Consider the following 13,769-nt stretch of genomic DNA (forward strand, 5'->3'; position numbering starts at 1 on the left):
TTAATGTATCTGACTATACCAAAAGTGTTGTTTAAAGGAATTTAAGATGAAGCCATCCTAAATAACTCTCAGTATCATCTTCACAAAGCCCCACCCAAGGGTCTCATTTCTCACTTCCACATAGGTGTTCAGGTAGCTTAACCTGGGTCTTGGTTTCTTATGACACGGGGGTGGGAAGAATTGTGGATAGATTTATGTAGCAAATATAAATCTAGGGTATTTGCTGTGTAGGAATCCTAGAAATAAATTAATTGATATATAGTCCCACCCTTAGGAAGCTCAGACTTTCAAATTACAACAGCATTAAAAATGAAATGAGAGATACATTTAACAAAATTTTACAAGATTTGCACATTGAACATTTTGAAGTATCACCAAAAAAAAATTAAAAGATCTACATATTTGGAAGGCATCCCATGTTCATGGAATGGTAGACAATATTGTTAAAAATGTTAATACTCCCTAAAGTGGTCTACAAATTTAATGGAGTCCCTATCAAAATTCCAGCTGACTTCTTTGCAAAAATTGAAGAACTGATGCCAAAATTCATATGGAAGTGCAAGGGGCCCAGGACAGCCAAAACAATCTTGAAAAAGAAGAGCAAAGTTGGAGGACTCACTGAAAGGTTACTACAAATCAATAGTACTCAAGACATTATGGTACTGGCATAAGTTTGGATGCAAAAATCTATGAGACACAATAAAAAATCCAGGGGGGAAACTTACATTTACAGTCATTTTTCCAGAAATGTGCCAACAATACTCCATTGAAAGAATAGTCTATTCAACAAATGGTGCAGAGACACCTGGGTATCTGAAGGCAAATGAATGATTCTGGAATCTGGACCCCCGTATTTTATATAACAAATAAAATATTAATTCAAAATGGATCACAGACAGAAACGTAAAAACTAAATATATAAATTTTCTAAAAGAAGACATAGTTTAAATCTTTGTGGTCCTAGGATAGGCTATGGCTTCCTAGATACAATACCAAGAGCACAAGTGAAAAAAAAGAAAGATAAAATGGACTTCATCAAAATTAAATCCATTTGTTACAAAGGACATCATCAAGAAAGTGAAATGAAAGGGGAAGGGTGTAGCTCAAGTGATACAGTGCGTCCTTAGCAAGAAAAATAAAATGAATAAATCTAATTACCTCCCCTAGAAAGAAATTGTTTTAATGTTTAAAAAAAGTAAAGTGAAACGACAATCTGCTGAATAGGAGAAAAATTTTGCAAAGCATATATCTAATAAGAGTCTAGTATCCAGGATATAAAACAAATGCTTACAACTGACCAATACAAAGAAAATCGACCCAATTTTTAAATATGCCAAGTATTTAAATAACTACACAATTGGCCAATAATCATATGAAAAGATGCTCAGCATCACTTGCGAAATCAAAATCAAAATGATATCTGATTTTACACTCACTAGGATGGTTATAATCAAAACATGGACAATAACAAGTGTCGGTCAGGAGGCAGAGAAATGGGAACCCTCAATATGCAGCCGTTGGAAAGGAGCAATGGTGCAGCTTCTTTGGAAAAGCCTGGTGTTTCCTCAAAAGGTTAGAAAAATATGGCTCAGCAATTCCACTCCTACATATAGAGTCATCCCTCAGTATCCTCGGGGGGTTCGTTTCAGGAACCCCCCACCCTGGATACCATAATCCAAGGATGTTCGAGTCCCTTTACAACCAGCCATCTGGATCCATGAAGTGGAAACTACAGATATGGCGGGCCAACTGTACAGCCAACAGAATGAAAATATATTCTCACAAAAACTTGCACATCAATATTCATGGCAGTATCATTCAGAGTATCCAAAGGTTACAAACAATATCCATCCATCAATGAACGGATAAACAAAATTACCAAGAATAGGCCCACAAATTTTTGGTCATTGAAACTTTGACAAAGGAGGTGAGAACATACAATGGAGTAAAGACAGCCTCTTCAGCAAATGGTGTAGGGAAAACTGGACAGCTGCATGTAAATGAATGAAGTTAGACTACTCCCTCACAGCATACACAAAAATGAATTCAAAATGGCTTAAAGACTTAAACACGTAGTCAAGACACTATAAACCTCTTAGAAGCAAACATAGGCAAAACATCTGACATACATCTCAACAATGTTTTCCTAGAGCAGTCTACTCAAGCAATAGAAATACAAGCAAAAATATACAAGTGGGATCTAATTAAACTTGCAAGCTTTAGCACAGAAAAGGAAACAATAAGCAAAACAAAAAGACAATCTATGGAATGGGAGAAAATAGTTGCAATAAATGAGACTGACAAGGACTTAATTCCCAGAATATGTAAACAGCTTTTACACTTCATAAGAAAGAAAAACAAACAATTCAATCCAAAAATGGTCAGAAGTCCTAAAGAAACATTTCTCCAATGAAGACTTACAAATGACCAATAGGCACATGAAAAAATGCTCAATATCATTATCAGAGAAATGCAAATCAAAACTGCAATCAAGTATCAACTCTCACCAGTCAGAATAGCCATCATTCAGAAGTTCAGACAGTAAATCCTGGAGAGGCTGCGGGGAATGGGGAACCCTCCTACACTGTGGTGGGAATGCAGTTTGGTGGAGCCATTGTGGATAACAGTATAGAGGTTCCTCAAAAGACTAAAAATTGACCTCTCATATGACCCAGCAATCCCACTCCTGGGCGTATATCCAGAAGGATCCGTAATTCAAAAAGACACCTGCACCTCAATATTCAGAGCAGCACTATTTACAATAGCAAGACATGGAAACAACGTAAATGTCCACTGACAGATGACTGGATAAAGAGGTTGTAGTGTATTTGTACAATAGACTACTATTCACCCATAAAAAAATATAATAAAATAATGCCATTTGCAGCAACATGAATGGACCTGGAGAATGTCATTCTAAGTGAAGTAAGCCCGAAAGAGAAAGAAAAATACCATATGAGATCGCTCACATGTGGAATCTAAAACAAACAAACAACAAAAAAAAAAAAACAAAAAATAAAGCAAAGAAACAAAAAGATAAACTTATCTACAGAACAGAAACAGACACAGAGACATAGAAACCAAACTATGGTTACCAGAGAGGAGAGGGTGTGGGAAGGAATATATTGGGAGTTCAAGATTTGCAGATACAGAGTATGTATAGAATAAACAGCAAGTTTATACTGTATAGAACAGGAGAATATATTTAATATCTTATAGTAACTTATGTTTAAAAAGAATATGAAAATGAATACAGGTATGTTCTACTTTAACTAAAGTGTTGTGCTGTACACAAGAAACTGACACATTATAAACTGACTAGACTTCAATGAGAATGTTTTTAAATAGACCAAAAATGAAAAAAAAGAAAAAGGATATTATCAAACTAAAAGAATAAAGTACTGATTCAGGCTACAACATGGATGAAACTTCAAACTTTATACTAAAGTAAGCCGGACACAAAAGGCCAAATAGTGCCCTTTAAGGTGAACTGTATCTGAGTGTTTATTGTACTATTCCTGTAAATTTTCCGGAGGTTGGAAGTGTATCAATATCAAAAAAAATTTTATTCATTAAAATCATAAAACGCTTCCTCACAGGAGGGCTTTAATTATTATTAAATGCAAAAATGCATGTAAAGCTCTTGAAACAACACTTTGCACGTCCACACACAGTCACTGCTTTCACTGCCACTCAGAGGTTGGTACCAGCGCTGATGAGAGCTATCTACACTCGCTCTCCTGCATACAGGAGTGAGGGCCTGAGCTCTGACAGGCAGGGTGAGCGTGAACCTGGGTCAGACACAGCCACATCCCAGACTCTGCGTTAGCCAACTTTCTTATACAAACTGCAACATATAATGTAAACACGCTCAGGGATGTATCTTACAACGCAGGGAATACAGCCAATGTTTTACAGTAACTATAAATGGAGCATCTATTGTACACCTGAAACATATCATATTTTAAATCAGCTATATCTTTGTAAAAAATTAAAAATTAATTTAAAAATGTTATCACTTTAATATTCAATTCAGTTTTTAAGTAATTACTAAACAGCTTAGAATGTATAAAAGCATTTAAGTGTGCTGTTTGTTTACATATTTATTTACTTTTAGCCTCCTGCTAAAAGAGAAATTAAACAATTTTTTTAAACACAGCTTAATAACCATAACAACAAAAAGGGAAAACTGAGAGTGAAGAGAAAATGGAGATTCAATACTTAAATGAAACCAGTGGGAGGTAAATTCATAAAAATGGATTCCATGAAGTCAGGGCAAGTGTTAAAGGCCGACTAGAAATTCAGCTGTAAGATTCTTGACAGATAAAGCAAAAAGAAAAAGATGATGGGGCGGGTGGTACAGCATGTTATTAGCGTGCACGGGGTCCTGGGTTCAAACACCAGGGCCTCCACTAACAGATAAATACACCTAATTACCTACCCCTCCCAAAGAGCCCCAAAGAAAAGAAAAAGAGAAATTTTTTTCCAAAAGAATCCTGATATTAAATTTGGATTAAATACTTCAAAGAAAAAAAAGAAAAACAGAAAATATGAGTGACACTGTGAAGGAAAAGCCCAGCTGGGCTAACAAGCTAAGTCACAAATCTAAGTGTGATAAGTGTCCGTTTACTGATCTAAGTTTTGCTGGGCTAACTCGTAAATCCGATGTCAACAATTGTCAGTAATGTGATCTGTTCCAAATTGATAAGCTTCAGTGTACTGATTCCTTGCTTTTTGTTGTTTGAGCCTTATTGGCTAATAGCCCCATACTTGTAATTAAACCTATAAAACCTCATGTGCAGGTCTTGGAGGTGCTCAGAGCTTCGGAGCAGAAGCCCCTCTGAGCCCGCCGGGGTAATAAATCTCAGTGCTCCAACCCTCTGTGTGGTGCTTGTTTCTTGGCTGGGCTATTGTTTCCATAACAACACAAGCGACAATGCCCGTGAGATAGTTCTGCAGTGGCGGATGGCAGGTCCCAATGTCTCACGTGGGAAAATCTGAAACATCCTTCTCACAACTCAGAGTCATCATAAACCCACACCTCACCTCCCGCTGTTAAATGCAGGAGCACAGGCAGGGCCCGGCCTTTGTTCTCTCTGTGTCATCACAGTGAGATAGGATGGAAGGGGGCAGAGCACATCCATTCAAGGAAGGCCACAACAATTAACATAATAATGGTGAAGGATTCAACCCCCAATAGGCCTTGAGGCACAGGATATAGAGATTTAACTTCTAGCAGATCTTTAGCTTCATTATGCACCCACTGTAATAGTAACATGGTGAATAACATGCCCCAGGCACCATGGCAGTCCCAAGGCTAGCCACAAAATGTCAAAGGGTGGGAAATGGTCAACTATCTGGGAATCCCAGCCCCTTGCCCTAAGGCTGATCCTTCTACTTATTAGCATATGAAACCACCAAGCCCAAGAAAAAAGAGCAACACCACACCACCTCGGGGTCACCACTCTCTCTCACTCTTCAGAGAAGGCCCACACTATGTGGAGTGTGTAACTACTTTTAATCTGAGCATCAAACCCCCACAATTCGTGACGTTTCTCTTGCGTTTCAATGTATCTCTCTGAATAAATATACCTTTACTCAACACTGGCTTGCTCTTGAATTCTTTACTGCATGAAGCCAAGGAACAAAATCTGGTGGGGCACGTCCCAGGGGCTCATCCAAAGCCTGAGACACAGCCCTTCTCATGCATCAGGTTTTTTTTTCTTGTATCAACAGGACTGGGTTGTGAAGGGAGCTCTGAGGCCCCAGCTAAGAGACACAAGCAGCCCCCAGGGCTCGAATTGGCGGGCAGACTCTTCCCCAGCAGGGGCCCTGGGGTCTGCCCAGTTCTCTGTGTTTCCCTGTTGTGCTGACTCCCCAGCCAGACAGCGTTCTCCCTAGGCCTGTCCCCACAAAACCCTTCTCTCCAAAATACAAGCACATCAGGTCACAGTCCTCTTGTTCAACCAGGAAATATTCAGCCCACTGTTTCCCTCCCCAGTAAGGTACCTAACTGTCCTCCCTCCCATCCCACCACTTCTTTTTTGTGACAAATCTGCACTCCCCACCCACCATCCTGAACGCAGGTGCCTTGCTGGCTGGGACCGAGATGTTTCAGTCTCACACATCCTGCGTCCATTCACTTTCCCCTTGTTACCTTAAAAAAGCCTTTCCTGAGTCACCCATGAATCTGATACTGAACATCACAAAGTGCTGAGTTTGCAGTCACTGTGTGCATACCTCCCAGGTTTTGACTAAGTTTCCTTCGCAAGATCTTCATTAAGGAGCTGCATCAAGAAGTTGAAAGAGTCTTTTCTTACATCTGAGCGGAGGAGCCTGCAAAAAATTTAAGTGGCTTTTATGAGAGGGTTAACCAGGGACAGAGGGTTAGCAGGTCCTATTCAACAGTGTCATGAGGCAAAATGTTCTTCAAAGGCTCAGAGTGGCTTCTGAACTTGGAGTCAGCAAGGAGGAGGTGACAGGCAGTGAGTAGGGTGGGTGACACTGGGTGCGCTTCCCCAGCTGGGGAAGAATTGGATTTTGTTCTAGTTTTCCAAACAATTTCTTACTACCTTTTTCACCTATTGTCACATACCATTTCCTACGAATTAAGAATATCAATGTCAGTCATTTGGGCCACTTGGGAGAAGCAACACGATGCCATTCACAGGGCTGGGACATGACAGCCACACCAGTCTAGGTTGATAGACCAGTGGGGGTATTTCCAAGGTGATCACGGGCATGCAGCAAACTCCCCAGCTTCAATGACCTCATCTCAAAGGTGGGGCCAATAAAACTACCAAGAAAAGTGCGTGATATTATTGCCGACAACTATTTACTAGGTAATTGCTCGTGACAGCTGCAGCTTAATGGGGAATGAGTATGATTAAAAAGGCCCTGTCTACCTGGCCACACGCTCCTTGCCTTCCTGCCTTGGTGCAGCAGCAGAGTTTGTTTAGCCGATATGAACGCCCCCAGAGCAGCACTGATGGGAAAGCTCGCAGCTCTGCACGGCGAGGTGTGTTCCTTTCCTTCTCAGAGCTGATCACAGTTTGCTGTCATCTGTTTTTATGTTTAACCCTTTTATAACAGCCTCCCCCCGGAGTTTTTGCTCAAGCAGCGCAGGGCCAGTGTATCTTGCCGCCTGCCAGATATTCTGGGCTGGGAAACAGCTGACCCCACATCTGGCTCTGGTGCTGAACGGAGAGGGCAGAATGCCCTGGGGCACATGCTGAACCGAGGTCACTTGACCCAAAATTATGATCTGACTTTGGGCAAATTACAGTCTTCTTTACCCTGAGATTCCTCATCTGTTCCATGAAAATAAATGCCCATGGCACACAGAGTTACAAGGATTAAAGGAAATCACCAAATTCATAACCTAGCCAAGGGGCTACCAGTGCGTCCTCAACAGACAAATGCTGCCTTTACGGCTCTGACACACGCGAAGCGGGGCGGCCGCACACAGTGAACACTGCTAAATGCCAGTGTGTTAAGTGCTTCATGTGTGCTACAATACTCTTCAGAACTTACAACAATCCCAGGAAGAAACGAATAATATTATGACCATTTCACAGATTCACCAACAGGTTAAGAGAGGTTACATTCTATTCCAAGGCCCTATGGTGAGGAAATGGCGATTTAAACCGGAATCTGGGCCCAGGCCTTGTCTCCAACTCTCTCCCAGCCACCTGATCCCTTGCCTATGAATTCCACCTGTCCAATACCTAAGTGTGCAGTCGGCCAGCTCTTAAATGCAATGTGTGCCACCGTTTGTCAATGTTGGTTAATTACCATAAACTCTTCTCAGAAACCACTACAGAAAAGAAAGGTGGACTTAAGGAATTCTGCATTGCGTTCTCCTGTAATGTGCAGAAACCCTTCTCTACACCACCAAATCCAAATGTATGCTTCCTCCATGTTTATGTTTGCACACGGCTTATTAAAGTAAAAGATACCTGCAGTACTTCCATCTCGGCTGCTTTCCAAGGTTGCAGATTATCCATAATCAGTCCATGAACGAAAATACTACAATTTGAATGAAAATACTGCAACCATGTCAGTAAACAAAGAATGCTGAGACCAAGTCATTAGCGGCTGCTGCCACCCCCCAGCGAGGAAAGGCCTGCAGCCCAGCCGCTGCAGCAACTCACAATGGTGCCCTCTGAGCAGACTCAGAATAAGAAAGGACAAGATACTGGCCCTAGATAGCTAGGTGCTTGTCCAAAGAATGAATTCAGTGAGTTCAAAATATTTTCTTCCTCCCATATATAGAAAAGCACTAAATTATTGAACTTGAGATACCTGGCTTTCTTTAGATAACAAGCAATCTTTTATTGTTCCAACAACCTTGTCTTTGTTGTAAAGCTCCTATATATCCTAGCTCCTCCCAAACCTCTTCGGAGCAGTCCCTCAGAGAGATCTGAGAGGCTGTCATCCCGGCTCGAGTCCTCCCGCAAATAAAACATAACTCTTAAATTTTAGGTTGCACATGTATTTCAGTCAACTGTTTTGGACACCATGAAGGAACCCAGAGCAGACTTTCTCCACCTGAACTCTCCGAGTAACTGGGGCCTTTGTACCAGCAGTGGCCCTTTGTGACCATCCTCCTCCTCGGGGAGTCCAGATGAATTTGGGTGAGTCTCTCCTGGTTCTCGGATCTCATACATTGGTTGATAATCCTGAGTTTTATTTGGCGGTGTTTCCAGGTACCTGGCCCTCCAGTTGAAGGAGACTGGGGGGAATTACCCACCCAGTGGAGACATACTGTGTGGGACCTCGTTGAAAGGTAACGGGAAATACCCACATTGAAGAGACTTCCGAAGTGGGCTGGTGGAAACCTATTAGGAAAATACTCACCCAGTTGAGACGTCCTGAGTGGGTCCAAGTTGAAAACACTGGGTTCAGGACTGAGTGGTTAGGTAAGAGTCTGAACTAATGTTTTCCTCAATTTGGTTACATCCATTGAATTTTTCAGAATAAAAGTAAAACTCTTATGAGGAACCTTTCAACTCCAAAAATGGGACCATCCTCCTGGCTGGTAACAGCTTTCTCGGGTGACAGAGAATCTTGCAGGAGTGGTAGAGACAAAGACTTCATGCCATAGAGTTGTCCCTGCGGGAAATCTTACTAGCAAATTTATTCTAAGAACCCGACCTTACAATGGGGAATAGAACTTTCAAAAAAAATAAAAAACAGAAAAGAAAAGAAAAAGAAATGACAGATTGCCAGCCTCCAATTAATACCCCAGCCAGGTTTATGTACATACAAAACTTACAACATTAATTGGGAATTAGAAAAGAAAATCTCAATCTGAAAGTAAATAAACAGGCCTGATAGAAACATTTTTTGGAATTCTGAACTTATAAAAACAAAATCCACTTTAGGGGGAACTTGGATTTCTCTTCCTGTGTCCTTGAAATGTAAACGTTTTATCTTACTCTGGGTCTTTTAAGTGTGTGTATGTATGTATATGTATGTTTACTTTCTTTTTAAAGGAAACCTTGGACTCTGCCATACAAAAGGTACAAGTATTGTGTACATATGGTGGCCACGTAAATAATTTGGATTCTAAGCAATTCTTTGTACCAATTTTCAGATATTTTGCCATCTTAAACTTTGTTGCATCAGCCTGGACCACAACGCCTTTAGCTTTTGGAGAGTAAAACTTTGAATTTTATTTAGGCAACACCCCCACTCTCATGTGGAAATACTCTTCATCTTATTCATTTAAAATCACTATATATATATATAAATTGATGGCCATATGATGGATCCTTTAATTTGGAAAAACTTTTAAATTGGTGAAAGTTGAAAGAGATCACATTATAAACATCTGTTTAATTGGTACCTATTAAAATCAAGTTTAAAGATAGAAAAATATATCTAATGGTTAACCTAAGAACTTAGTTAAAAAAAAAAAACTGGTTTGAAAAGCTACATTTGTGTTTTTCCTTTCCAATAAATGGTTCTAGAGATGTTAATAAAAACTTAGAATAATTATTGGTAATTAGTTTGAATAACTGGAAAAAGGATTGTAAAAATGTGGAAAAAAAAAAGATAAGGGCTTATCCCAAATGGATAAATATTTTTATATGGTTATTTTAATGAGATAAATAAAATGGACATTTTTGGAATAGATACAAGGTTTTGATACTACACTAGTAAAGTAAAAAAAAGGGCCAAATAGATCACCTACTTTCCCCCAACATTAAAGTTCAAACAAGTCCATTTTATTTGCCACAGTTTAAAATATATGTATATATAGACTGATATACTTGATTAATGATTGGGACAACAGACCAATTAATCAAATTAAAAATTGAGTAGGACCTAAGCACTTTGGCTGAAACTTGGGCATCCTAGAGACTTTTCTATAAAATTAGATACAATGAACAACAACAACAAAAAAGTTTCTGGCTATCCTTCTAGAAATAAAAATTATTGATTAACCTAATAAATATAAAAATTAAAGGTATAAGATTTAAAAAATTTGAGATAAATGTTTATAAAATTGGTATATTTAAATGGTCTTTATATAAACCTTTTGCTTAATTATGTTGTGGGATTGATCTGTTTCAATGGAAAAACGCTTCCCCTTCTTGGTATTATAAGGCTGGGCACATATCTGTCCCTCAGAAAATATTAATTGAACAAAGTAAAGGAAACCAATAGAGTTACATGAGCCATCCATTATAACGTAGAACTAAAAACTAATATACAGTGGCTAATAAAAAAAAATATAATAAGAGGTTTACCCTGGGTTTAACTTATAACTCAAGGAAAAGAGACCTCACTAAATACCTTATGCAAGCTTTGGAAGACATGATAAAGTAAACCTTAAAGTTTTAAAACATTGAATTCTTTGTTTACAGCTCTCCTGATTGATAAAAAAATGCCAATTAAGGAGATACAATTGGGTCTGGGTGACAGAGCAGTTCTCTGGGGAACTGGAAGCTTGTGTCTTTGTCTTGCAGACCAGAAATGTAAATACAGAAACAGTGACCTAGGACTGAGCCTAATTAGCTCAATGTGATAAAACTTAGGGCCAAGAAATTTTTGGCATTTTAGAACTCAGAACTCTGACGGGTCCTTCAGACTTTGTCAAGAAATTTTAAATATCTGTTTCATAAATAGTAAGCCTTAGTGATTTGAGCAAGCAAATTCAGCTTACTAGAACTATTATTATACCTATCTTATAAGTAACTTTTAAAGTGAAGCTATGAGATCTCTAGCTTTTGTCTGTATATAAACCTGCGTACACATTACAGATGTGAGATATTTATACAGCTAAAAAATAAATCAAAGTCAAAGAGCTCTGCTTAATTGACGTAAAAAATAAGAGCTTATAAATTAAGTATGTTTAAAATAAAAACTGAACAAATTGACTTTAAGCATCACGTGAACTGGAAAAATTCAATATTAATATTTGATATTGTTTAGTTTAAGTATGTTCTAATTAATATAGACATCTTTAAAGTCATCAATATTAAATATAATACCTTTACTGTACCTAGGTTTAATGAAAGTCAAATAAGATTCTGTTATATCTGGTGAAGATTTGTCAAGAAAAAAATAACAGTAATGTGGTGTGGTAAAATTTTAAGTAAATTAAATGCAAATGAGATGAGAGCTTTGGGTAAATTTTTAAAATATATTTTTAAAATGTATGCTTAACATAATCTCTAAATGTTTGGTATTTTTAAATTCTAGAGTTGTGCTAAATTAAGTTAAATGATAGGATTTTATTTAATAGCTATGCCATTTTCAGATAAAATAAGATTGAAATATGAATTACTTAACATTTAACTTACTCTTACAGAGAAACTAAAGGTGTTTAGATATATTAATAAATGGTTGGTGCCACCCTGAAATAGACTCTATTTTTAAGGGAATGATCTCAGTATCCTAGGAAAGTAAGATAAATGTGTAAAGGAAGATATAAGAATGGAATTATATTTTGTTAATGAAAAATAGTGACTTTGTCCTGAAGCTGGTTATTTCTGAATGGAAGAGAAAATAAGGGACACACTAATATGAGAATAGAAAGCTGTGGAAGGCTTGTGGAAGAGGTACCCTGAGGAAAGAGTTTCGTACGTTGTCGGAATTGGCTAAATTTAGAATCAACTTGGGCAAAGTAAATGAATCTTAGAAGTAAGTTGGTACAAGACTAGATTTGGTTTTCTCGCTGTTAAGAGGAAACATTTTTCTTGAAATGTTAATCCACCTTCAGCAACAGATTGTAAACCTTCTTATACCACTTAACTGATCTGTTCTGCCTTTACCTTTGACGTATTTTCTTGTTAATGAATAAGTACTGCTTTACAGTGACCTATATGTTTATCTGACCAAGTGTTCTGAAATCTTTTAAAAAGATCCCCAGATATCAATTTCTAATTAAAGTTCTTTTAATCTCCAGTTAAGTTTGGGAAGTTACAGATGGCCCCTGAAACATCCCAAAGAGAGATTTTAAAACAGTAAGTTTCATTTGGCATGTTAAATAACATGATATTGTCAAATGAATAATAAATCTTCTAAGGTTATATTGTATGGGAAAATATTATTAATATAGATATTCTAGAAATTATATGGTCTTCCTAAAATTCTGGTATATCTGAAATGTTACCAGTGATAATTCTGGGTATAGTGACCAGGTTTCTTTATCGATTATACTGTAATGGTGTTTAAGCATGCTTTTAAATCTTTGTCTTTTATAGACTTTTAATTGTTTTCATCTAATGATTTTGAAAATGCTTTCTCTTCAAGGAGATTTACTGATTTCTAATAAATTTCAAACGATAGCACTGAACTAAACTGGGTAAGAAATTTTAAAAATCTAATGAAAACTCTGATTAAAAGAATTAGTTATGTGGGACTAAGTAAACTGATGAATATGGTTATAATTTTTGATGTTGTTTGAACTACTACTGGCTTTGAACCTGTTTCCCAGACATAAACTCTTCCTTTTAAGCTGGTTATAAATCACAGAAATTTGATAAATTATACCAATGTAAGCAGACTTGAAACAGTTATCTTTTCTCTCTATCTGATCCTTCAAGAGACTAAAAACACTTAGGTCCCCAATGGCTCTATCAGACAAATGAGGAAGATCATCTCCTAACAGATATAAGAATCTAAAGGTATTTTAAGAATTTTAAAGAGAAAAGAATTTACCTAAATCTGTAAGGCAGAAATCAATGACAAGCCATTGACATGGCTTTCCAGGCCTTAGCAAATCTTATTAACATTCTACCCTGAGACTCCTTATTAAAAGTTCCAACACAGCCAATTTAAAAAAAGCCTATATGATCAAATAATCAGACTTGACTTGTAAAGAAATTAATCTTGATTTGGCTTTATTTGAGAAAAATGAGGGTAATTTTAGAGAGAAAAATATTATATTTTACTGGATATTAAGTTATAGTTTTGTTAATTGAGGTCTATATTTACTAAGACACTTCCCAGATCATTCCTTGCTTTTATGTCATATTGCTGTACAGTTTAATTTAATTATGAAAAGGATACTCTAGGTTTGTTCCTGAAGCTCAGTAATCTATTCTTGTGTAAATTTCCAATGCTCCATGACCTAAGCCAGGGGATTATACATACTGGAACATGCATGACTTAAAGAACTGTCTCCAACCTGAATGGAAAGACCTTTTATCAAGTACTCTTAACTAGACCATACACACAAAAGCTGAAGGAAACGGAATTTCGGATTCATTTCCTATCAGAAACAGCCCCTTCAGTGCACTGACCTATAGAGCACT

The 13,769-nt window shown here is 37.6% G+C and overlaps 1 protein-coding gene across 4 annotated transcripts in view; it reads right to left on the reverse strand.

The window, feature by feature from the left end:
• The window catches only part of LOC141577672 (trafficking protein particle complex subunit 9-like), a 59,536-nt gene that overhangs the window by 9,411 nt on the left and 36,356 nt on the right, over positions 1-13,769 (reverse strand). For all 4 annotated transcript variants that reach the window (XM_074363307.1, XM_074363308.1, XM_074363309.1 and 1 more), the window contains one exon: positions 6,241-6,336. In XM_074363307.1, the coding sequence (XP_074219408.1) occupies positions 6,241-6,280 (40 nt within the window). In that variant the 5' untranslated portion in view covers positions 6,281-6,336. The remainder of the gene's footprint in view (positions 1-6,240; positions 6,337-13,769) is intronic.

Source organism: Camelus bactrianus, chromosome 5 (genome assembly GCF_048773025.1).
Source record: "Camelus bactrianus isolate YW-2024 breed Bactrian camel chromosome 5, ASM4877302v1, whole genome shotgun sequence".
Classification (NCBI taxonomy): Eukaryota; Metazoa; Chordata; class Mammalia; order Artiodactyla; family Camelidae; genus Camelus; species Camelus bactrianus.